Source organism: Coturnix japonica, chromosome 1, assembly GCF_001577835.2.
Source record: "Coturnix japonica isolate 7356 chromosome 1, Coturnix japonica 2.1, whole genome shotgun sequence".
Classification (NCBI taxonomy): domain Eukaryota; kingdom Metazoa; phylum Chordata; class Aves; order Galliformes; family Phasianidae; genus Coturnix; species Coturnix japonica.
The window spans coordinates 63,150,402-63,175,799 of record NC_029516.1 but is presented as its reverse complement, the minus strand read 5'-3'; the positions used below and the strand labels follow the sequence as shown (position 1 = coordinate 63,175,799).

The following is a 25,398-nucleotide window of genomic DNA, read 5'->3' as shown; positions in this document are numbered from 1 at the left end:
AGCCTCATGGTGCATGTAGGGCATGGAATTAGAGAAGTGAGAATGTGTTTCATCTATTGCTGTCATTAACATTCATTTCTAGAAATGAGTATGCATTTAAATGTAATATACTGAAGTAATTTGAATTATCTCTGTAGTAATATTTGTGTGTAGCCAGGATGAGGTAGACAGCAGAAGGCCAAGAGGAATCTGTAAGATTAAGAAAGATACAGAAAAAGCAAGTAGGGAGTGAATATTAGCTATTTTCCTCCATAATGGCATTAGGGAACATGCTTGCATTCAGGCTATAAAGCATCACATTTAAAGGAAGAAAAAAAAAAAGTACTTTATGTAACTCAGTTCAGTTGTGGTTCTATGATTCTATTATAAGTATTTGACCCATCATGTTGGGTACAGAAGGGACTAGAAGAATTCACAGCAGAAAGTTCTGTCAGCAGCAATGGCCAACTAGTGGTTTGGGAACATCAACAGGTATATGATCGCTGAAAACAGGAGGGCATGTCAGCTATAGGTGTGTCACATCTGTGTAGATTTTCCTGCATGTCCACTACAGGGCAGCATCAGAGATAGGATGTTGGACTAGATGTATAGGAATAACTATGACTGTGGTAAATAAAAGAATGTGATTTTTATCTGAGATTTTCAGTCTGCTTTCGGATTACAAATATTCATAATATAATGACTTTAAAGTTCCAAAATTAGATCTTCATGTTTTCTGAGCCTGACATTGCTAATATTTTTTCTTACAAATACATGTATCCTTAATGGTGTTTGATTGCTAACTTTTGAGAACAGTCTGCAGTAGTGCTATCAGTAGTTCATCTCTTTATTGCAGCATTTTGCTTATTGAAATATTTCAAATATTTCAAAGAATTGTGTAAAATACATAGGATTGGCTCCCTGGCTCATGTGTCCTTTTTTCAGAAGTCTCCGAAAAATGTAAGTGAATTATACCATTGCTTCTAAATGCTTTAGAACCTTTGAAGATTAAACTCAGATTTCTGAGGGTCTTGAGTGCTTATGAGAATTCGGATGTGAAGGGAATGTCAGAGAAGAGAGAAGATCCTGGGAGGAAGTGGGCAGTGGACATCCTGTTCTTGTCATTTACTCTATATAATGTTACCAATTTTGTATCTTCCTGCTTGTGGTTTTGGTTTCAGGTACCCTTAGCAGACCTTTCTCGCTCATATTCAGAGAGGGGAGCTGGACTTGATGATCTCTAGAGGTCCCTTCCAACTCCTATGATTCTGTGATTTTGTAATGTTTGGTTAAAATAGCTTCTTTAGGCCAAATACTGAGGGAACTCTGAGCCAGATCATGGTGAAATACCAGTGGAGCTAGTTTGAAAAGTTCATCAGATAAATTAGATGAGAAACTGAAAGTATTTGCTTATTTAATAAATACAGTATCCATGTTTATCAGCTGTAATGCTTCCTACTCTTTGGTACTGTTCCACACTACCATTCTCATAGGGGATCTCATATTACTAAGATACACAACACAAGTTTGATTATGTGAAGGCAATGGGCCAAAAAGCTAGAGGTCTTATGCAAATTGAGGTATGCATGAATTAGCATCATGCTTCTGATCTATCTACCTATACATGCACATATACATTTGTATGTATATATATATACACATTATCTTTCCCATTTGAAAGATAATACTCTTTTCCCAGCCTCTCCCGGAGCTAGCTCTTTCCTTATTCCTTACTGTCCTTGATGATGAATTACCAACTTGAATCATAGAATCATAGAATTACTCCAGTTGGAAAAGACCTTGAAGATCATCAAGTCCAACCACAGTCTAACCATAGTACCCTAACTCTAACAACTGCCTGCTAAATCATATCTCTGAGCACCACATCCAAAAGGCTCTTAAACACATCCGGGAATGGTGAATCAACCACCTCCCCAGGGAGCCTATTGTAGTGCTTAACAACTCTTTCTTTAAATAAGTGTTTCCTAATGTCCAACCTAAACTTACCTTGTAGTCTGGTCTCCCTGGGAACACAGGTTTCTCACTGGTTTAAGCCCTGCATATGTAATTCTAGTTTCTGTGCTGATTGCATTTTTAGTTATGTATTTGTGTTGGTAAGGAGTAGGTAAAGGCTATGGAAACTGAGCTCCTGTTTCTAGATGTATCCATCAAGGACCACCAGTGTATTTGATAGAAACAATAATGGAGTGGTTCTTTGAGAATAGTGTTACAGAGAACAGCGCTTGAGGAGATGTATTTGCTTTCTCATAGTTTTTTTACCTCTACTTGAGGATGAGAGTTTGGGCAGATTATGTAGGATAACAATCTGAGCTCAGCTTAAGTGAAAATCTTTCTTCATCTTTTTGTGAGTCTGGATTAAGGTGGCTTGCAGAATACTTGTTCCAACTTCCACTTTGAGGTCATCAGTAGGTTTCTGAGATTCAGCTATCCCATAAGTGGTGAATAATGAATTCCAGGAGTCAACACACCGTCAGGTGGTGAGACCAACCTATATAAGAGAACTGATATAGAGCCTACAAAATGAATTTGGTTTTTCAGATATCAGTTTGAGAAGAGAACTGCACCCACAGCCTTGCGGCTGATGTCCTCCAAGTACTGGTTATCAGTAAGATGAGCAGTGTCATCTGATTTTGTGCCAAAGGTTGCCAAAAGAGTTGTCTGCTCTGAAAACCATGTGTTTTTTTTTTTTTAAGGAGTAATAAAGATAGTGAGCTTTGTATTTGTGCTCAGTTTTAGAGTTTTTAAACACAGTTTCAATGGAGCTTAAAGCAGATGACCAAGAGAAAAAAATTCTGCATCGTCAGAAATGACTTTTTGGTTTTATTAGTGTTAGGCCCTTGGATGCAGGTCTCCAGCAGGTGTAAAGTCTCAGACAAAGTGACAACAACTAAAGCTGCTGAGGATCCGCTCTGTTTTTCAAAACAGTCAACAGCCTGATTTGACATCTAGAGCCTAACAAAACTGAAGCCAGAAGAGTTTTATTGAAAATAAGTTGACTTCTTATTTTGGTGTTTATGTGGAACTTAAATCGCTAGAAAATCTTGTCCAAAATGTAATCACACATATGGCTGCATTACCAGTGTTTACGTGTTCTGCTGGGTAAGTTCAGCTGCGTTGAACAAGATTTGCACAAACAGTGGAAGAAAGAAAAAGCCTCTTTGGCAGCTACTTCATTTTTGAGCATTGAAGAATTTCAGATACATGAAGGGATTATTCTGCCTAATCTATCAAAGCTTGAGCTCTTTGGAATCAAGAGAGCTTCTTTCCTAACTACAGAAGATTTTTTACCCCATTCTCTAAACTGGACTAGTAGTGGGCTGATGTTAATAGTGATCTTATTTGGAAGAAAGTTTAATTAGAGTGTAATTCAATGAATATTTTTCAGGTAGTCATCTCCAGTAGATTGCTTTGTATGGTTGATATTATGCAGTACTGCCTTTTAAGACTGCAATAATACAGCGTGCTTCTGAAAGCCTGTTCATAGCGTAGGATTGAGACCTAAGAAAAGAAGGTGTTAATCCTGCACAACCAGGCCAAGTTTTAATGGAAGTCATGTATTAAGGAGTTATTGATACGGTAATCCTAGATCCCAGCTGCTCACTTTCTTCAGCTCCTCCCCTTCATTAAAATAATTTTGACACTAGTAAGTGAAAACAATTGGAAGAAATTATTACAAAGGATTTAGAAGAGTTTTACGTGAAGTTAATGTTTATTGCAGCGTATGGATTTCAGGATTGGTGGTAAATTAAGCTCTTCACCAGCCTTTACTATCAAGAACAGAAAATAATGTTTATAAATCATTGCATTTGTTTCAGATTATTCATCAGAGCTGGAAGGCAATTATTCAAGTTGCTTTGTAATACTGTAAACAGAATGCTTGGAATGCAGCATGCTTTGTAGTAAAATTCTGGGATTTGTACATGTATCAACTGAGACTTTTTCCTTTAAGAAAGTAGATAAGTATTCAGCTGATCTTCTGAAGAATCGAGGTTCCAGTGTGCTCTTTTAAAGGAACTAATTTGAGATGTCATTTATGGGGTATCACTGCCTGCTAATTCATCGATGAAGTCTCACAAAGTTGTCTTATTTATCATTTCCTTCTCAGTTTGCAAGCAAAGTCATTTTTCCTTTTCTTGGTAGTACTTGTAATTACCCTACAGCTTTCTCTGTCTGAAAAAGAGCTCCGGTTTCTGTCATCTACATGAGGTGTAAGCAGTCCATCAGCACAAACAGCAAGAGAAGGTTTAGCTGAGCAAGCTTCCTGAGCTAGCTTATGTTCCTGTATTAGTTACCAGCAAGAGTTTCTCCTGCCCTTCCTGTTTCCTGGCCTTGCCTGGAAGAGTACTAGCAAAAGCAGCTTGGTTTTACCTCGGTGTATTACAGATTAATTCCTGCAGGAATTAATTTCTGCAGGAGCTCTGCCAGCTCTTCTGAGGTTTTCAGTGTTGTGGATCGTTTATTTAGCTTTGCTGCATTCCTTTTTCCCCTCCCCCTCTCCAAAAATAAAAACAAAACATGCACCAACACATTTGCTGACATGTTGGCACATCTGGTGGAATAACTAACTGGTTGCAGAGTCTCCATTAAAAAATAAAAATGAAAACGTGGATTTCTCAGGTGGCAAGTTGCTTTTATCCAAAGAGAAAACAGAAAATGGATGTGATACATCTCTTATGAGCAAAACAGGAGTTGCAAGGTTGAACGTAAGTCAGATATCACTTAAGTGTCAGTGTTATCCCAATGCCGAAACGTATGTCTCTGTTAAACACAACAGCATAAAAACTTTTATGCTCAAGAGACCCTCAGAACAGCCAGTAGCTAATGCTGTCCTTGTGGTTTTATATATTTGCCTATTAAAATGACAATACGAACATGGAACATTTAGATTTAAGAAGCCTTCTTTTCATTAAACAACATTAAACAAACTGACAAAGTAGGGGGTTATGACTCCAGTAATTGAAACATGCTGTTCTGTTCAAGACCAGAACTCTATAAAGACTCTTTTCACCCAGTAATGCCCTTTGTGTTTGCCTGCTACCCCTGCTAGAAATTACTGCAGGCCTGAAGTATGTCTTCCCAAGTGAAGTGGGAATGACAGTGTGCAACACCGCACTTGGCAGATGGGGTCATAGCCTTTTTGGGGATGTTAACATTCATTGTGCATTGGAAATCAATTTGCAGCCTGGAGTGCATGGAGTCTTAGCTGGACTCCCCCTCTACACTGTTGATTTTGTTGTTGTTGTTTTTAAATGCTAACTTTAAACCTACAACGCAGGAAAAAGAAGTAGATGAGTTAATTTGGATTAACTGTGATGGAGTCCAGGTAGTTTTCATTAGCTTAATTTACAGTGTGCCTTTTAACGGATTCCCTTCTCTTCTACATGCATGCTCTAAGTCTGTTACACTGTGTTTCTTTTTCCTTCTCTCCTAGACGTTGATGAGTGTCAGGATAACAATGGAGGGTGCCAGCAGATTTGTGTAAATACTATGGGCAGCTATGAATGTCAGTGCAAAGAAGGCTTTTTTCTGAGTGATAACCAGCACACCTGCATCCATCGTTCCATTGGTAAGTGCCTGGTTTTGTCCTTTAGAATAACTGTGTTCAATTAGAATTACAGAAACTGTTTCAGAGGATTCATTTTCAGCTGTATGGAATTTGTTCATTCCTCTGCTCCCCAGACTAAAAACGTAACCGTAAATAAGGTGGAGGAAATGGCTTTAGTTTGACAAAATTATACATGGGTCAAACAGCAGGTGGAGATTTTTAAATGGCAAATTTCTCCTTACTTTCAAGACTCAAAAACTTTTTGTCTGTTTATTGCATATAGTTCAACCTTTGCCTGTTGTGGAACTCATTGCTTCCTTGCAGACTGGTGATGGCTGATACTAGGTTGGCATATCATTATTTGGTTCTGTACTCTTTGTAGGGTGGATTAGAAAATGGCTTCTCTGTTGCCTATGCATTAGCAGTAGAGATAAAGAATTTTTGCTGCTGGTTTCGACCACGGTAAGCAGCTCTCCCTTTTCTATACACATCAGACACAGAAGACGAGTTTGAGTGGAAAGGGAGAAAGGAAAACTGTGTAACTATAAATCTTTGCAATTAAGTGGGCTCTTTATGTGTTCATTCAGACTTCTTGTGACCCTGGCAGCAATGGGAATATATTGTAGCAAACTCATTTACCAGCAGGCAATACAGAATGACAAAGTAGCAAGATGAGTCTGGTGATCAACAATGTAAGCATGCTGTAAATTTCACCAAACCAAACAAATTGTTCTGAGCTGTTTTGAGTCGCTAAAATTAACCAGAAAATTCTACTTGAACATAGAGTATGAGCATAGTCACCCTGTTTACAAAGCTTCGTAGTCGAGCATTTCAGAAATGTAAATGTATTTCTGGCACTGTGTGCCTGTTTACATAGAACTATGAAGACAAGGAAGAATTTTGATTTTTAGAAATGTGAAACTCCACAGTATCTTCACAGGTTCACTTTTTAGCATGACTGCTAAACTTTAAGCAATTGAGGTATTTTGGTTGTGACAAGAATGTGCAATTAAGCACCATCAGCTAGTGTATTTTAAAGGCTGTGATCTAGTAAATTTTTGTTTATCCATTTCAACATAAATTGTTCAAATTTCTGTCCAGCATAAAGTAACCCTAACACAAAGATATCCAGCAGAGCAAGGAATAGTAGCTGGAGGCTTAATGAAAACCACTTGCAGAACACTGCGATGCAATCATTATTTCAATTTGCACATTATAAAAATTCCCAGTGGTAATAAAAGCGATTTTAGTTATCTGAGATGGAAACTAATGAAATAAATGAAAAATGAGGCTCTGAAGGCAAAACTGTTTTGTAAAGAATACATTTATTGAGGGAAATAGGTGAGTTTTTATCGCAAAGAAGATTTCTAGTTTGCATGAAGGACTGTGGGAGTGAATTTGAAGGTTGACTGCTTCATGCACTTAACAAATATGCAGGGAAATAACATATTTGTGTTAACCTCTTTACAAGGAAAGTGTAAAATAAGACTTGGGCATTTAATTTGAAGTAATATCAAATTATTTAGAGAACTGGGGAAAAACAAACAAACAAAAAAAAACAAAAAAACAAAAAAAACAAAAAAAAAACACCACCAAATAGACCAATCATGATCGCAGAATGGTTTATGATCAGAAGCTTTGTAACCTTTGAAAAATAAACGCCAATTTACAATAAAAGCAAGCATTATATTGCAGTGTCATGAATTCACATACAAATATATGGAGTGGATGTGCTGGAGGAAGGAAATGAGATGGAATGATCTATTTCAGTTGACAGAGGTGACTGAACTACAAACAGTAAACATTGCATAGTGAGAAAGTAAAAGGCTTTTTTAATACCTGTTTTTACACATTTTTATCTGTCTCATTTGTAAGTGCCTCTACAGAGAATGCTGGAGCACAGAAATGCCAAAATACTTTCATCAACACATTTAGATAGAATTGTGTCTTGTACAAGATTGTATTCATACCACTGTTGGTAAACAAGGCTGAAGTGGATGCAGGCATAATAAACACATAGCATTGCAATCTAAACACAAATGTGCTGACTTGCCAAAGCACTTAAGCAAGCTTGTTGACTTTGAGTACAATAAAATCTATTAATTACAGTGGGATTACTCTTCTGTCTCTGGAAAATGCATGTGCAGTCACACAATCCCCTAGTCTCTTCAAGGACTTAGCTAGTATAAAACAATCAGCCCTAAGGTTCTTCATTCATCTAATTACCACTTTTTTCCTCCTGTTTTCAAATGTGTTGGCATAAGGGACAAAGCATTGCAAGGTGCTTAGGATGCCCTTGGAATTGGGATGAGTTCAGAGTGGAAGGAACAGTACCAGCCTAAGCAGTGAATGCCCTGCCTGTGAAGCATTTCACCTTCCTCCACTCTCATCAAGGCTTCTGCTACTGACATTCACTAAAAGCTGAGAGAGAGGTATCTTCCAGTACCATGCATTCTCTTTCTGATTGTCAGCTGCTGGAGAGAGATGCCCTAGGCCTGCTCCATAGTTTGCAGGGAGTATTTCACCACTGCATGCCTACCCACAAGCTGTGGTTAAAAACCACACTGGAGTTCATGGTAGAGGTTTTTAATAGCATCTTTGTGTCCCAGAGGACATGTTTGCTTGCTGTCTAGAAGTCTTCTCATTATTTTGTGTGGACAAGAAGGATTAATGATCCACAGAGAAATACCTATTTTGCACCAACAAGAGGCTGTGCTGTCATTAAAGACAAGACAAACCCTGGTTTCTTAGTATTTGCTCTATTTCACTGCCTTCATTACAGGCCTACTGATTTCTTATGTTTAGTCTCTGCATCTTTTGGGAGGAGACTATGCCCAGTACAACTTAGCTCATTTAGTTTTATGTAAAATTTAAATTCCCTTTGCTTAGTCAGATTTCAGTACTAGTTTACAGTAGTGATGGCAACCAACAACAGGGAGGGAGAATGGATGGTGAAGGATATGGGCAACTTAGCAGTTGTTTGTCTTAGTCATCTTTATTACCAGCATTGGTGTGCAAACTGTGAATTACACAAGAAAAACATTTGTGTTTCCTCATGTCTTAAAAAGAAACCAAAATAAAACAGCTGTTACTGTATCATCTCCAGCTCCAGAGGGAGCATGTGTTTAATAAATGTGAAGATTAGTATCATGTGCTGCAGCTGTGACTGAGTCAGGTGAGTGGCTTACAGCATTTTTCCCTTCATTTGGTGATAAGCCAAAAGGCCCAGTTCACCAAAGTTTCAGGGCACATTATTAAAGTCTTAGTGATATTAAAATTGGTTACAAATCTGAAATGGGCTTAAATGTATCAAAATATATGGAGTTTAGTTATATGCCAGTAATGACCCTGAGGATCATAACGATCAGGGTGTCCTAATCGCTTTACAGCTGCTAAAGGCATGTTGTTTAAGAGCGCAGGCTACAAACTGCCTCTCCAACCAAAATTCTCAGCTGAAGTGGTACAGAAGGCCTTCATTACCCCATCTCTAGAGAGTAAGTCTCTAACGCGTGAAGTGTGTTTGCTTATAAACCAAATACTTCAGGTGTTCTGTGGCTAGGAAGACCTCTGCCTTTTTAAGTTTCATCCTTAGATGTCTATCAAAAGTATAGTTATATTAATGGTTTTACATCTGATAATTGTTCATTGCCAATATTTTTATAAAGCTAGTGCCAAGTATACTAAAAAGGCAGATGCAATTAGGAGTGGTAATGTTAAGTGAGTACAAGAAAAGGGGAAGAAGAACCAGACTATAGAAGTCTGGAAATTATTATGGTCTTGTCAAATGGCAGAAAAGGATTTTGCATGGTTGTGATTATCGTTTTCAAGCCTGTTTAAAACAAACAAACAAACAAAACATTTGACAATGAATTGCATATCCCATTAGACTTATGTTCTTGGCAGAGCTAGGGATTTTGAGACATAAAGTCAATCTACAGCAATTTAGCAAATTACAATGCTACAGAGTCTCACAAACTGTGTCTCTTTCTGCACAAGTGCAACAGTGTAGTCCCAGAGGAAAGAGGAGCATGCAAAATCAAATTATCTTACATTTGTGGTAGGCTAAGTGTACTTGTGAAATGACACTGTGCTTCTGCTGATGGTAACTTGTAAACTTGGTTATATGTTTAAATTCTTGTAAATTCTATAGTTGCAGCGTAGGAGTCCTAGGTAAGTTGATATCAAACCTACACAGTTCCTTCTTGTTCTGAGGACTATCTATTCACCTTTGATCAATTTTTTGTCTCCTACTTTCTGTGATTTGTTTTTACTCCTTACCTATTTTCTTAGTTTGGTGGGATTCCATAGCATAGAATAATGTGTTAGGAATCCCTGGGAGGAAGCATGCTCACTATCCAGTGCAGGAGAGGTCTGCAGTTTTGGTTTCTGAAGTTTATTCCAATCCTATGTGCTGCTGCCTTGTGAGACTTTAAGCAAAAAGGTTATTGTGACTTCAGTGAATTTCTGCAATGTGCTGTAGAGGACAGAGGTGCTTTTTCTGCAGAAGCACAATAATCTATTCATATTCAGATTAATGTGAAAGGGTGACTTTAAATAATTATGTGTTGCCAGCACCGTTCCAGACTTTATGAAATACAACATTTCTCATCTCAACTATGAAAGCTCTTTCATGATGATGTAACAAGTTAAATTACTCCATTACTTTCAGTATACTTGCCATGGCTACCTTGAGTACAGACATCCCATTCACTGGAACAGAGTAGTCTTATTTGTCTTTTAAAACTGGAATCCTAATATGATTGTAAAGTAGAGGAATGTATATAAATTTAAAGGAAATCAATTCATGTGCTTTAAGATAACGTAATAAGAAAACCTTTCAGGCAGCGTAAGTTTTATCTGGACAAACATACTGTGATCTTGGAATTTGTGTCCTGAAACTGCTGCACACAGTATGACCTGGCTGTAATAGAAGCTCATTTGTTTATACATTTATATGATGCATTTTGAATAAGCAGTTCAATTGATGAACTGTAATGGAATATAAGATGCAGAGTATATCCAGGAAAGAAAAAGCCTAAGAAAGCATTTTGAATCTCATTGTACCCTGTTAGAAGTGTAAAATCTTATATAAGTGTGCATATCACACAAGAAATGCTGCACTTTGGCTTCAGAGATTCTTCCTTGCTCTAGCAGTCATCATGAAGAGCACCTTGTGTTTGCTTTCTTCATTCCTCTGGAATGGAAGATCTTTTTAATTTGACTGGAGGGAACACGCAAGAGCTGACAACACCTGATAAAGGTAAAAGATCTCATGTAGGCTTGGCCTTGTATTTCTCATGTGTCGGTGATTTGGCACAATTAAGACTAGTAAAGTTACACTGGTATAAACTTAAGTGCAATCTGCCTTATGTTCAACTAAGAGAGTAAGCAGTAACTATATAATCATGGAAACTATATTAGGTGAAAGATTAGGATTAGAATGTGAGAGAAATTAGTCTATCCAAATAAATGTGCAAAAGTAGGTTTTGTTGTTAAGTATCATAATTTTCAGAAACCTGAGGCTGCAGTCTTCCTTTTGTAGTTAGGAAAATGGAGTTGTTAACACCATGGTACCATCTAAAGCACTTGTGGCTGTGTCTGAACTACAAGATAGATTCACTCCTTTAAAGCAGCTGTAGTCCAGTTCATCAGAGTGGTCCAGATGGAAACAAGTACATGAGGGAATGGTGTAAGGTATGAAACCACTACAGAGTTTCAGTATATCCTAAGCTGCAGAGTTAATTAGAGCCATGTATGGCTTGCTGCAGGCCTCTTTTGGGTTCCTATGCACTAATTGAGACTCATTTCATCCTTACACTGCACAAACTATGAAGTCTCTACCTACTCTTAGTTTTATAGCTGACTTGCCTTCTGAAAGAAAAATACTGTTCTTTAAAATTTTCTGAGACTTTGATAAAGGTTTGATTCAGAAAGATTATAGCATTTGCTACATATTCAATGCTGTACACTGCTTTGGTTCTGCTGAGGTTGGTTACACTAGTAAATGGACTGATTAGATGGATACAATGGGATGAACTCATTAACAACAGAAGCAAAACATTCTCCCGACACTTAGGAACACCGGCAAATTGCCAGATGTTGCCAGAATCTGTGATTGAATTTAGAATGTGGTGCAGAAGCTGTCCTGCATGTAGTAGGTCCCAAATTTAAGTGTCCGTGGTCAAAACATAAATACTTTGGAAACAAAAAAATAATTAAAATATATAAATTGGTAAGTGATCAAGAAGTCGTGTCCAAGTTGCTCATAGTGTTTGCGTACAGTGCTCGAATGTCTTCAAGGACAGAGACAGTTGAATGTTCTTGACTAAATGATAAACTAGGATATGCAGATAATTCCTCAGTGAACCAGAATCTGGAATAGTGCAGTAGTTGTTTCTGCATGGCTCCATTGCCAGTGCCTTTTGGTATGGAGGGGATAAAAGCAAAGGGGGAAAAGAAGCACATAAGAAGTAATGAAGCTAGAGATGGAACAAAGTGTGTCTTGGAAAGAGCAGCTGTTTGAAAGACCCTGCAGCAGCATGACAGGCAGCCAGGTTGCCAGGGGGAGCAGGAAATTTCTGAGTTAGATCAAAAACCTCTCCACACCTATGTGAGAGAAAGTGCAGCAAACAGCCTGTGGCTCAGCTCGTGACGGAGCGCGCTGACAAGATGGGAAAGCTACACGCACTAATGGGAAAACGCACTGGAAAGTAGTACAAAAAAAAAAAAAAAAAAAGAGAGTGAAAATATGCACAGGGTACTTTCACGCTCACTCGATAGCATTGGAAGTGAACCAATGTTCTGTTCGTACTGTCTGCTCTGGGTATAGCAGGATTATACCAAGTAAAAGAACTGGTGTGTTTTTTAAAGCCTCTAGCATCCAGTTGACTGGAACATCAGGTGAGAAAGATCCAGGAAGAATATTAATTTAGAATGTACTGGAAAAAGCCTGCATTTGCACATGCATACAACAAATGGACTCTGTTTTAAGTGCACCATACTTTGAATTTGTCATGTGTATCTCTCTTGCACCATCAGGGATACTGTAATGAGTTACTTACCCACTCTGAATGCTGTGTTAAGATGCTCAATGTCTTTCATACCTACTGTAGTGACTTAAGGGCCTCCTGGTATTTCTCTTACTGTTTTTCACTCTGTGGAGAAATCAGCCACAAACCATATTGTAGGCACTGTTTCCCTTTCCTGGTATTCATGACATCTTACAGATTTGATCCAGCAGGAGCTCTCTAGAGGCTCATACCATGATGTGTTTTTGGCTGTAAACCAATAGGAATTCAAGATATAAATGCTACATAGCTGTTCCAGTATACCTCCTGCTCTTTTATACCCTCCTGTATATGGTATGCATACTGTGCATTTAATGAGTTCAATTAATTATTCAAATCCATGTACCTAGATTTGATGTTGCTCTGCTATTTTGAAATAATTTAGGAGTTAATGGAAATGAGAAAGAGGATCCTTGCATTTAAAGCAGTGTATATTTTCAAACATAAGAATGCTTGCATGCTTGGCTAAGCTTTACATCCTTGAAGTATCAAGGCAGTGAAATAGTTGTTGCTGTTCTTGATGGTACTTTCATATATATATATATATATATATATATATATATATGCATATATATATATATATGAGTATATAAAATATATATTTAAATTTATATATTTAATATAAATTTAGTTTAAATATGTGTGTGTATATATATATATTTATATATATATATTTCAGCACTAGTCAAAAATGGGGACAGGCTGTGCATAATGCGTAGTATGATAGAGCACTTTCAAGAGTCTGTACCTGACTCACCAATACAAATATATTTTTCTGTATACATTTTTGTTTTTTTGTTCCCATATAAAACATTCACTTTTGAGTAAAACTGACAGCATTTTGTCTCTCCTTGGTGTGAAGTATCTCTTTTAGAAGTTCTTTTGCATGGTCATAGCCATTTAAATCACAGAAAGTGCTGTGTAAGCTGATTGTATCCAGTACTATGTGGTGTGAGCATTGTGTTATGCTGATGATTTACCCAAGCTGGCAGGTTTTCTCCCTGTAGATAACATGGGCTTAAGAAAATATAACAGTTGCTCTCTTCAATCCATATCAAACTGCAAAGCAGTAGACAAGTGAAAATGAAGAGCTTCCTTACTCAAACATTATTTTTTGACAGAAATTCACTTGATCAGTGTTGACACTAAAGTATTTTGGGTAGTGACAATTGGTTATTTAAACTGACGTTTGGAATGCTAGAAATACCAAAATGGGGAAACGATGATATAAATAGTTCTTATGACGTGCATTTCTCATTCTATCTGCTTTAGAAGTGAACTGCTAGTTATTTGCTCATCTATTCACTAATTAATTACAGGATGTTGAAGGAGTCTAAACCCCCTCTGAAGTAGAAGCTATTAGATGATGGTACTGTAGGTATGGGAGACCGAAAAGTTAAATAGGTTGCTGAGGAGAGACTCAAGAAGGCTATAGAAATCTCAAGAGCTGTCCAGAAAAGCTCTGAAGGAATCATTTGACAAAGTGTACCTTTTACTGGTACTATGTTGTTTCTACCGAACTTGTTTTTGTAAAACTGAGTTTCTGTTTTTCTCTATGCACCTACAGATTGCCAATATCTTAAGTCCTATTCCTTTGACCTATTATGTAGTTCCCTTCTTTCATCCTTGGTACACTTTAAAACCAGTGATTGAAGAATTAGCTGTACATGTTTGGAGATCAAAATGTACTGCAGTGCATTTTGCAGATCCTGTCCTCTTCTGCCATTCCTTCCCGTACTTCCTTCACCTGTTTGTTTTCCATTAGCTCAGCACTGTTACCTGAATGATTTACTTATAGTACTTAGAAACGCACTTCCTGCTGGAATTAGGATCATGGAAGGGACCTTTAAAGTTCATCTAATCCAACTTTTCAGCAATGAACAGAGACATCCACAGCTATATCAGGTTGCTCAGAACCCTGTCCAGCCTGACCTTGAGTGCCTCCAGGGACGAGGATCCACCATGTCTCTGGGCAGCCTGTTCCTGTGTCTCATTGCCCCTATCATAAAAAACATTTTTCTTAAAAATCTAAATCTCCTCTCTTTTAGTTTGAAACTATTTCCCCTATTCCTGTCACAGCAAACCCTGCTCTAAAGGGTCCGTCCCCTTCTACTTCATAGCTCCCCTTTACATATTGAAAGGCTGCTATCAGATCTCCCTGGAGCCTTCTCTTCTTCAGGCTGAACAGACTCAGCTTTCTCAGCTTGTACCCGTAGGAGAGGTGTTCCATTGCATGCATCATTTTGGTGCCCCCACCTCCGGACACACTTCAACAGGTCCATGTCTCTCCTGTACTGAGGGCTCCATGTCTATACACAGTACTCCAGGTGAGGCCTCTCCAGCGCAGAGCAGAGGGACAGGACCATTTCCATTGATCTACTGGCCACTCTTCTGATGCAGCCCAGGGTGTGGTTGGCTTTCTGGGCTGAAGGGCAATACCTGACAGCTCTCTGCACTGTGCCCTCATTCTGGATAAGAAGCCAAAGTTACACTGGGAAAGTGCAGGTTCTGTGGATTACAAGTACCTGAATAGGTCAACCAGATGTTGTCAGCGTTGTCTTTGAAAGAAGTGTATTTTTCCACTAAACCAAATTCTGTAGCTGTTTTTTCTGGAATAACAGTAATTGCTAAAAACAAATGAGCAAAAAGCCCTCATTAAAAATAATAATAATTATAAATAAATCATAATTTAAAGACATTTCAGCCTGATGTGTGCTGTCCCTTGGCACTGTATGCTAGTGTTAGCTAGGCAGACTTGTCTTCCTCCATAGGCCTGACGGTGCAGCTAAATGTCATCTGTTGCGTTACATTGGAATGTGAGTGTTCATGAAGCATTTGTATCAAGGAAGTAGACAGCAACAACAAGAAACAGCTCAAGCGAGAAGCCTGGTTTGCCAGGTGGAGGAGTGTATTTCTGGTAGCATTTCTAAATTGCGGGTTTTCTTCCACAGGTGAAGTATTTCAGGGTTGGGGGAGCTTTCCTGGTTAAACAAAACTACCCAAAAATGTCCTGCCAGCTCTACCAAAGGGCAGCATTCAAACTGTGCTTGTGGTGAGGCTGTATGATCCTGCCCTTACCAACAGTTACATATGCACGCTCTTTTCAAAGTGCTGTTTCTGCTCTCTGTCTCTCCACACAAAATGCTTTAGAATTCCCTCTAGCTTCCTAGGAGAAGCTGTAATTTGTCCTAAGTGCTTCCTTAATGGGCATTTAATTACTCCACTCTAATTGGAGTCTGAAAGTGTATTATTAAAAAGAAGCCTGTAATATAGGCTGCTTTAATCCAGGATTTGGTGGGCAATACTTTCCCAGCCTAATCTGTGTCTCTCTTTTGAATCCTGAGTAGTATGTTTACCTGGACATTCTTTTTGAAAAGGATTTCTGTGTAGATCTCAGTGTGACTTCTTGGCATTTGACTAAGTTACCATTTGTCTTCAGCTGGCATTAACTGAAAATACTCTGTGCTGTTGAACCTTCTGAGAATTCACAGAAAGAGGCAATGAGCTGTCATTCCTGAGCTGTCCCTCTGAGAAAGCAGAACACTTATCTGCCCAATGAACTCTGAATTAATCTGGAGGATTACTTGTCAGGAACTCGCTGAAATGCTCTGTGAAGCAGCTCTGTGGTCAAGTAACATCCCAGAAGAACAATAAAATCGAAGAACACCAATGGCAGTTCTCAGTATCTCAGATCCTTTAAAAGCAGAGCCTTGGTGACAGCAGGTATGTCCTGCTCTATTTTTTGTGTTGCTCTCATTTGTTTCATGCAAGCAGGATGTGAGGTGGCTAAAGGAATTTTCCTGTTCTCCAGTGGGTAAGTTCTGTAACACACTTCTCAGGCTGTCTAGACCTACCTGTAAATGGTTCCACTTCTGAGCATCCATTAAATTCACTTCTCATTATCTATTTGCTATCAAATGCCTAAAACCTAGAGTGTAAAAATAGCTCCAAGCACTCAGCATTTATGTCTATTTTATGAGGGTATTTTGTTTCTTTGTTTCCTTTAAAAACCCGGTTAACAGCCTCATTTTCTTTTAGAGCTTCTTGTGACTCTTTCACAGAGATAATTCTGTCTTGAGCTCTATTCCTTGTTCTATCTGAAAAGCAACATTGTGGTCAGAAGTGTGGCTGCGTTAAATCTCATTACGTTCTTCCTGCTCTGTATTTATTCTCTACTTGGACTTCCATGGTCTATTTACAGACAGAAACAAGATTCCCCTGCCATCTCGTATGATGTGATATCAGATTAAACACTGTTACTTTTTTCTGCTTACCTTGACTGTCTGCAAATAGTGCCCAAATTAAAATCCATATTTAATGTTTAGCTGATGCTTTTATCAAAGCAGAGAAATTAAACAGAACTGCTTGTCAAGAAAAAAATGCTCATTTTCCATGTTCACCCTTGCACAGAAATACTGCCTGCAGTCTAGTTATTATTCCTAAGTCTTGTTGACTTGTCACAAATGGCTGATAGATTCCAAATGATTTTTCTTCTTTATTTTCATGGATTGTTCAACAAAGAGATTGATGCTAGCTGGATATTCTGCTGGTAGATGTGATGTCTGTTTCCATGTGCTGCTTTGTGAATGTGCCATCATCTTCGTTCATCCTGTCCTTTCACTGCTTTGTTCTTTCTAAAAAACAGAACAACAGTTAGGTGCATAAATGGAAACAAGAATGAAATAGCTTTGTTAGACCATTAGATCTGTAAAGGCTAAAGACTGCTCCACTCATAGCTGTAGTGTTCTCTCTCAAGTGGAGGTCCCATGGAAGTCTGATCATACTGGATCAGAAGTTAACAGACTCTCACCTATTTCAGTAGGATTTGCCAACAACAGAGATTGGTGATGCAAATTATGGTTATTTCTTTGAGTAACAGAATTGCATAAGTAAAGTAAGTTCTGAGAAACTGTACCATCATCATTCTGTGAATCAATTTAGCAAACCATTTCACTAATCTGCAGAACAGAATTGTCTCTGGGACCAACACAGAACTTCAAGAAAGGGGATTTAAAAGTGCCAGGAATAAACCAGTATGTCATAAGTAAAATAAAGGCAGATCAGTAATGAAGAAGATTCTTGCGAGGCACTTACATAGTCTACTAATCCGCAACACTATTAATGGTAGTCAGTGTAGTAAGAAGTAAGTAGGCACTGCAGCAGAGCAGTAAACAGGTGCTGGGATGGTCAGTTACTTCAGCACAGGAGAGAGTCTGTTTGTTTTGAGAAGAAGCTATTTGCAATGGCAAATGAGCTTCAGTGCACAGAAAGAAAACAATTACATGAGAGCAGTAGGGTGTTTTATGTACACACTAAATGTTTCTCAACCATGTATGTGCCAGCAGAGTGTCTAGACTTCCAAGTGAAGCATGTTCTCCCGTTCTTACACCACTACTGCCATATAAAGCTTTCATAAGCTTTCATTCATTTCTGAAGTACAACTAGATTAGGTTCCTACTCATTGTGTTGGTGATAGCATTTACTCTTAAATGGCTAATAACATAGGACTGCCTCCACATAAAATCTGACACTGCATTCACAGGAAAACAAGTTAACCATTTGTGACAGGAGTGGGATTAAACTGAATAGTTTGAAGAAAATGTGTTTGCATGCCTGCTCTGCGTTTGTGCTGGATGCTGGTTGTAGACTTAAGTGAGGAAGCAAGAGGATTATTTTGGTGAAATAGCAGCAGCAGTGAAATGAGAAGTCATGACTATGCTTTAAATTGGTCCTCTTGTAAATATCCTTGCTTAGCTAATAAAGAATTTTGTAGTCTCAGGTTATTGGAAAATGTTTTTTGAGTGCCTTAATGGCACTGTCTGAGTAAATCTGAATAGCAGGTAACTATTTTTTCAAATGCCAGTATATTTATCATCACCATTCTACACCCATCTTTCCCCAGCTCCACTCTTTTCCCCTGACCTAGACCCTGTAACATTGCCTTCCAAACAGTGAATCACTCATCTCACTCCCTCATGCCATTACCAAATCTTGTCGTCACACTGGCTTGAACCTGACACTTGATTTGTGTGAGCTAGGATTGCTGTGTGTCTCAGGCAGACATTTTATTCATACTTCTTCTCTAAGGTAAATTCAAGGAAAACAGAGAAACATGTTCCATTTCCACAGAATGGCAGACTGCTTTCCCATAAAAGCATCAACAGTAAAAAGTTCTGAAGTTTATTCATAAGTAACAGAGTGTAAAACTATTGTGTGTGTATTTAAAGTTTGTATATACAAATACATATGCATTTTGTAAATGCATTTTCCAAAGCTGTCCTTGAATGTGGCTGCTGTGACCCCACACCCTGCCTGATATACCCAAGGGAGGCTGCATTGGTTTTGTTCTCTGGGTTTTGTAGGTTTTTCTGAAAGCAAGGGAGAGGCTTATGCCTACATTGCGTTTTACTTTAATGTATGGTCAGGCTTTCAGGCCTTTGTCGTTGGGACTATTCATGGGCTTAAGTGTTTTGCTGGACTGGAGCCACAGAGCAGTTAATGAATTAGTGCACATACCAGAGTATAGCATTCTATTTCTTCTTTCCAGGCAGTTTGTACTTCCAGTATTTGTATAGGATGCAGAGTGACCAGCAGCTTGTTTTTTGTATGTATGAAGTTGTATGCAAAAATGTCTTCTCAATAGCCAGTATTTCTGCATTGCCTTCTGATACACAAATTCTCATACCCCTCCCATACAAGCTTCATTCCCAAACAAAAAAATAAGTCTCTGTGGTGGCTACTGTTGTTATATTTCCTTCTCTTCTATGAAAGTGGCAATGTGTGAATATATCTTCCCTGTGGCATGGCCTGATATTAGAAAGAGAATTTTTCTGCCAGATGATTAGAGTGATAGTGACAACAGATTCTCAGTACAGGGTAACAGGAGCTTCTCTGCAAGCCTTTGCCTAATTTTGAGGTGGCTGTCTCCATCCTGCACTGCTGTGCTGTGTGTAGCATACACTATCAGTCACCACCTCATTTGTGTCGCAGCTGTGTTGGCTCCTGATTGCCACTTGTACTTTCAATTAATATTTGTTGTATAAATGCGGCGGCTTTCTCGAGGCAAGGTCATGCATGGATAGAGACACCAGAGTTCCACCTCACATGAAGCAGTACTGCTGAGTGGCTTTTTTTGTTTGTTTGTTTGTTTGTTTGTTTTTTCCATTGACATTAATTCATGGCCTGTTAGGCTTTTTTTTTTTCAGCATCACAATGCTATCTCTCATGCTTGGCTTGCATGAACTTGGAATCTCTGTGTGGACTAGTAGACCAGCAATGATTTTAAGGCAGTTGTATGTCTTGTTTTCTCGCAGTATTATGTCTGAGAGTTACCTTTAAAATATTTCATGCTGAATTATCCCAGGATGCTTTACAGGCTCAGGTAGTGCCATTGCCTCTGGCTGAAGGTGCTTGAAGGTGTGGACTGTAAGGGGTCTATGTACAGCATGCTCAGGGGTTTACTGGAAGCAAGCAGTATTACTCTTAGTAGTGGCAAACACTAGAATCAAGTGAATAGAAGGAGGAGCTGGGCCTTGTTTTTCCTTTACTATCTCCCTGAAGAACAACTGAAATTCATCAAATAAGAGGCATTGGAGACAAGTGTAAGGCAAAAGCCTTAAGTCTGATGCTCTATAGAGCAGATGCAATGTCAAACATTGCATGTCAAAGAGTGAACAGTACATGGGCATATTTCTTGAAAGATATAAACTCCATCTCAGAGAGAAATCAGGAAAGTGGGATTTAAGGAGAAGGTGAAGCTGTTCTATCGGTAAAGGGAGGAAAACTAGAGTGGTAACTTGGAAGGGATTTTACAGAAGAAGGTGAAGAAAGTGAAGGTTGCAATCCAGTAGCTGTTGGGCATCACTGCATTAAGAGCGTGGCAAGAGAACTGACACAGAGAACACACCTCAGGAAGATGTAACTAAATGAGGGTCAGATTCTCAAAAACACATTCAGTTTTTGTGTTACCAATGATGTCCAATATGCATCAAAATATTGTGGTGAGCTCTTTTAGCTCCACTGGTGTAGAGAAGAGGTGTTGCTTATACCACTGATAATTAGGAGAAATCTCTTTAGATATTTTACGCCCCTGCTATCTTTACCAGCTTCTATGTAGCAATACAGCCTGACTTTTATTTATTGAGAGAGGAAGGGGACTTAAAATTCAAAATTATTCTATTGAAATTACTATAAACAGCCTCAGTAGAAAGCAGGAACCGGCAACTGTGCTGTATCGTATCCTATTGAGTGCTAGATATTTGTTTATCCACTCAAAATCAAGTAAGGTGTGCAAAAGAAAACATATCCAGGCACAGTAGAATATATCTGTGTACAGTCAGTGTATTGTTAGGGACTGATTCATAAAGTGTAAATTCATTTCTACAGCAGATTTCTATTGTGAATCGTTGTTCAAAAGACATATTAAGCATGTGGAGAAAAACTGCTGATGTCTTGGCGTAGTGAGGAGTTATTCGTTAGCACAGCATAAATAGAATAAAATATTTATATAGTCATTAAACTCCCTTCGTTGGATCTGGCCTTTGCTGAGCTAATTCTCAGTCTTCAGTATGTTAGCCGTCATTATGACCAACACAGATTCCAGGCCAACACTACAGTTTCCCTTTTATTTTGAGTCTCTGATTACAAGTACATGGATTCACTCTGAGGTGCTGCAAAGGAAAAGGACTTTTCCCAGCATTCAGTCCCTGTGGAAAACATAAAATCATTCTGCTTCAAGTGCTCCTGCTAGATGAATACAGTGACTGTGTGCAGCACCCTCCTGTGGTGCCTTGTGGCTTTTACTGTTAATTTTGCTTTGCACTCAGTGAACCAAAATTAGTATCTTGATACCGACTCACAATTTGTAGTCCAAACTGAGGGCAGAAAGATTTACAGTAGGGAGCAATGCGTGTGATACTGTCAGCTTTTGTCATGGTTCTTATTGCTGGGTACTACCTCATCTTTTCTCAGGTCTGCCTGCCACCAGACCTTGAAAGATATTGTATTGCTTTGAATTCATGTTTTCTGAATGTGTTTAGTGTAAGAATAAGGTGACATTTGAAGGAAAGAGAAATATTATGGAAGTGTAGATATTGACATCCCTCAAAATTTCTAATTCTTTTTTGCTGTTAACTTACATTATACTCCATTTGTTTCTCCTTGCCCCAACAAGAAATTGTCAATCATGATTAAATTTGTTTAAAGACCTTATAGGGGAATATTTGTCTGAATGAATGATGTCTTTCTATAAGAGCTTACTTCAAGAGCTAAGCTTATATATTTGGTATATAGATCAAATTTAGTCTGTTGTGATACTGTTCCATTTCATGCATGCTACTGAATCCTTATCAATTTAAGATATTGCAATAATAATCTGCAGCAGTGGCAGTAATTTCTATCACTTATTGCTTGTATGTTTTCTCATATTTTCTACAAGAAGTGTGTACAGGATCTCACATTTCATTTCCCCACTTCCATTCACCTCCAGTAATGTTTCTCTGTCAGAGATGGAATTTACCTTTCTTAAGGAGATTTTCACTTCAACCAAAACTGCTTTTAGTGGGTTGATCTTATTTACAGTGGGGATTTTTGAATTCTTTTGAAAATGATGAGAAACTAGATGTAGAAGTCATTAAAGAAAATAATCAAGGATTTGATGTCACTTCGGTGAAAAGCCAGTGCCAAAAAAATTGAGAAGACATCTGATGTACCTATCCTAGGTGATATACTGCAGGTTTTTGTATTGTAGCACTAGCATTTTCTAAACACTAAAGAATGTATATCAGCTTACTGTGATCCCAATGAAATGGGATAAAATTGCGAAGTCTTAAAGCCAGGACTAATTTGCTAAGCAGCTTTTTAGACAGCAAATGTAAAAGGTGCCAATTGTGGATTGTTGTATTAGGATTTTCTTGGCAAGGAATGAAGAAGTATTCTTTAAAGTATTCTTTAACAAGGGATAAAAGTGACCAATTAGCATTCAACCAAAAGAGACAGCAGGGTCTGCAGCCTACTGAAAACACTGGATGTGTCCAGCTGCATCCTCTGGTGAGCTTCAGTTTTATTCATGTTCTTTCATCCAAGGTCTTATTTATGCCAGCTGCTGATAGTGTTATGGTCAAGTGCAGTGTAAACAGTGAGCAGGTAAGACAGTGAGTTATCTAAGTATTGCATACTCTTGTTGTTTCAGCATAGTTCATATTGTTTCTTTGGTGCTTATTTGCACGGATGAGAGAAAAGAAAAAAAAAAAAAAGAGGTAAAAAGAGAATTGATGTATTCATCAGCTTCACAAGCATGAGAGCTAGTGTTGATACTGTTGTTTTTTTCTTGCAACATGAAGGATAAATTAGTCTTTAGGGAGTCAAAGTATTATATTGTGTTATCTATGCCCTTTCACCAGGAGGTAAGATGACACTGTCTGGTACAGAATCCTAAATGATAAGGATCACTCAGTGTCTGGTCTCCATCAGTGGACGTCCATCCCTTCTCTAGTCATTCCAGCAGAAACCATTAAGTGAAACCACTGGATTACTCGTAGCAGTCCTTTGGTGCTGCTTTGGCTGCTGCGTGTCTAGAAGAGGGGAAGCTCATATATGAGTGTGGTAGTGGTTATTTTGGTCAGGGTGGTATCAGTTGTTTGTCATAATATTACACAAGTCGGGAGGGCGTTGGTTGAGATTCAGAAGTCCTGGTACATTGTATAACAAATCAGACCTTTGAAGTTTTCACACTTCATCTTTTGAATGTTGAATGAAGAACAGCACAGAGATAATTTTAGACTGACAGCTGAATTACAACATTAATAAAACAGAATGTTTCTGGTACAAGTAAATAGTTGTGGCTGCGTTGTAAAACACAGGATTAGTTTCAGAGTATGTTTTGTAACTTTTTATTGAATCTTTTGGTTCCTGTTGGTGCAAATTGATGTATTTTTTTATTATTTTCCTTATGAATCAGCCTGCACTCTTCGGGAAAGAAAAAAAGAAAAGCAGCAGCAACAACAACCAGACACCGTGTTCCATATGGGTCTGACAGCCATACAAAAATTAGACTGAACTTATATATCTCAGATTTTTACTAATGCTGAAGAATGTTGCTGCTTTTGTATGATATTAAATTGCCACTGTAGAAACAGGAATATATAGGTGGGTAATAAGAGAAAAGCTGACAGAAAAGCACTAATTAAGTGCTGTTTTGCAGAGCCCTCATTGAAATTCATGGCTTGGTACCTTAGGGGATGTGAAAGTAGGGGAGACTTAAGGATTTCAATTTAAAAGGTATTTGTGTGGCTCTGGGAAGCCAATCGTTGCCATTTTAATATAGAGTGAAATATGTAAGTGTCTGTCTAATGTGCTTTACAAACATCAAACATCATGCCTTGAAACCATGAGTGCTTTAATAGAACTGAGAGCAAGATACTTGAAAATAAATAAAATAAAATAAAAATCCCATAGACCTAAATTTTTTATTCAGATCAAAGCTCTGGCTCTTTTCCACACAGATGCAATCTTGATTAATTTCTACACTGATAAACTGGTTTGAAGATTTGAAAGAGAAAATATAATTTCAAAAGGAAATGCAGTTGCCTAATAATTACTTCAATTATTTGTGCTTAGCTGTAGTAATAGTTGCCATTAACATTTTTTTTATTATTCTTATAAAGCTTTTAAGTTGTTGTGGGAGTGGGATTGGGGTTTTTTGGCTTTTTTTTTTTTTTTTCCCTTGCACCTTCCATCTCTGGCTGCAACCATACACTTGCTGAAGCCCCAGTCTTCTTTGAAACTAGAAGCCATGTGTGCTCTGCCTGGTTTTCAGCTGTGTTTTTTGCCAGTTAGCCCTCTTTCTACCTGTGTGCTGGTTGGCCAGATAGCATGCCAGCTGAAGTGGGTAGATCCTGCACTGAAGTTGCAGCCTTCCCCAGCTGTCCATACCAGTCTGGTTCTCTTCATGTATAAAGTTTATATGAATGTAATTATTTTCTATACTTCTACCTTCTAGATAGGCAAGAAGGGATTGCCCAGTGGGATCTAAAATGACTGAGTGGGAAGACTGATGGATAGTGTAGTTGCACAAGCGTTGTTTCCTTATAAACAACAACTAATATCCTTTCATAATAATACAGATTGTACCAGTAATAAGTAATAGTATTAAGAATAAATATAAACTCATTTACTTTAATGACTATAGCAGTATTTTATTTAGAGTAATTGCTACTTGTGCAGTTTAGATCCAGGTATTGGCTGAAGTTTTTCTTACTTTTCTTTTAAAAGGTCTCTGTACATGATTTGAATAGACATACCCACTACTTCAATTCATCGTAGCGTTTGTCAGTCCAGGATTAATAATTGTCTGCTCTGCACCACTTCAAATGCAGTAAGAACATAGCCTTCTGGTGGCAAAGCCTGCACATTTAGCACATTGAAAAAGCATGTAATTATCACATAGGTGATGAATATTTCAGCTGCAGAGCTGGCACTGAACAAGACGATGCTGTTTTCATTTTATACCACTAAGATTCTTGAAACACTTAGTTCACAGTCGTAATTGCAGTACGAGTGAGGAAAATTTCTACTGTCATGAGTCTGGGTGACTCTGTGGCCAAAATAAATTATGATGAGGAAGCATTATGGAAGTGCTTGTAGAAAACAAGTGTCTGTTTGCATTGCAGTATGTTTTAGGTCAGGATCTATTGTGTTAACTGTTCTACCACAAAACCAGTGTCCAACCAGCAGGCCACATGCAACCCAGGACAGCTAGTAATGCAGCTCCACAGTATTGTAAACTTT

At 38.2% G+C, this 25,398-nt stretch overlaps 1 protein-coding gene across 4 annotated transcripts in view; it reads left to right on the top strand.

The window, feature by feature from the left end:
- SCUBE1 (signal peptide, CUB domain and EGF like domain containing 1) overlaps positions 1–25,398 on the top strand; it is a 201,089-nt gene that overhangs the window by 47,877 nt on the left and 127,814 nt on the right. For all 4 annotated transcript variants that reach the window (XM_015869916.2, XM_015869933.2, XM_015869923.2 and 1 more), the window contains exon 4: positions 5,432–5,566. In XM_015869916.2, coding sequence (XP_015725402.1) covers positions 5,432–5,566 — 135 coding nt within the window. The remainder of the gene's footprint in view (positions 1–5,431; positions 5,567–25,398) is intronic.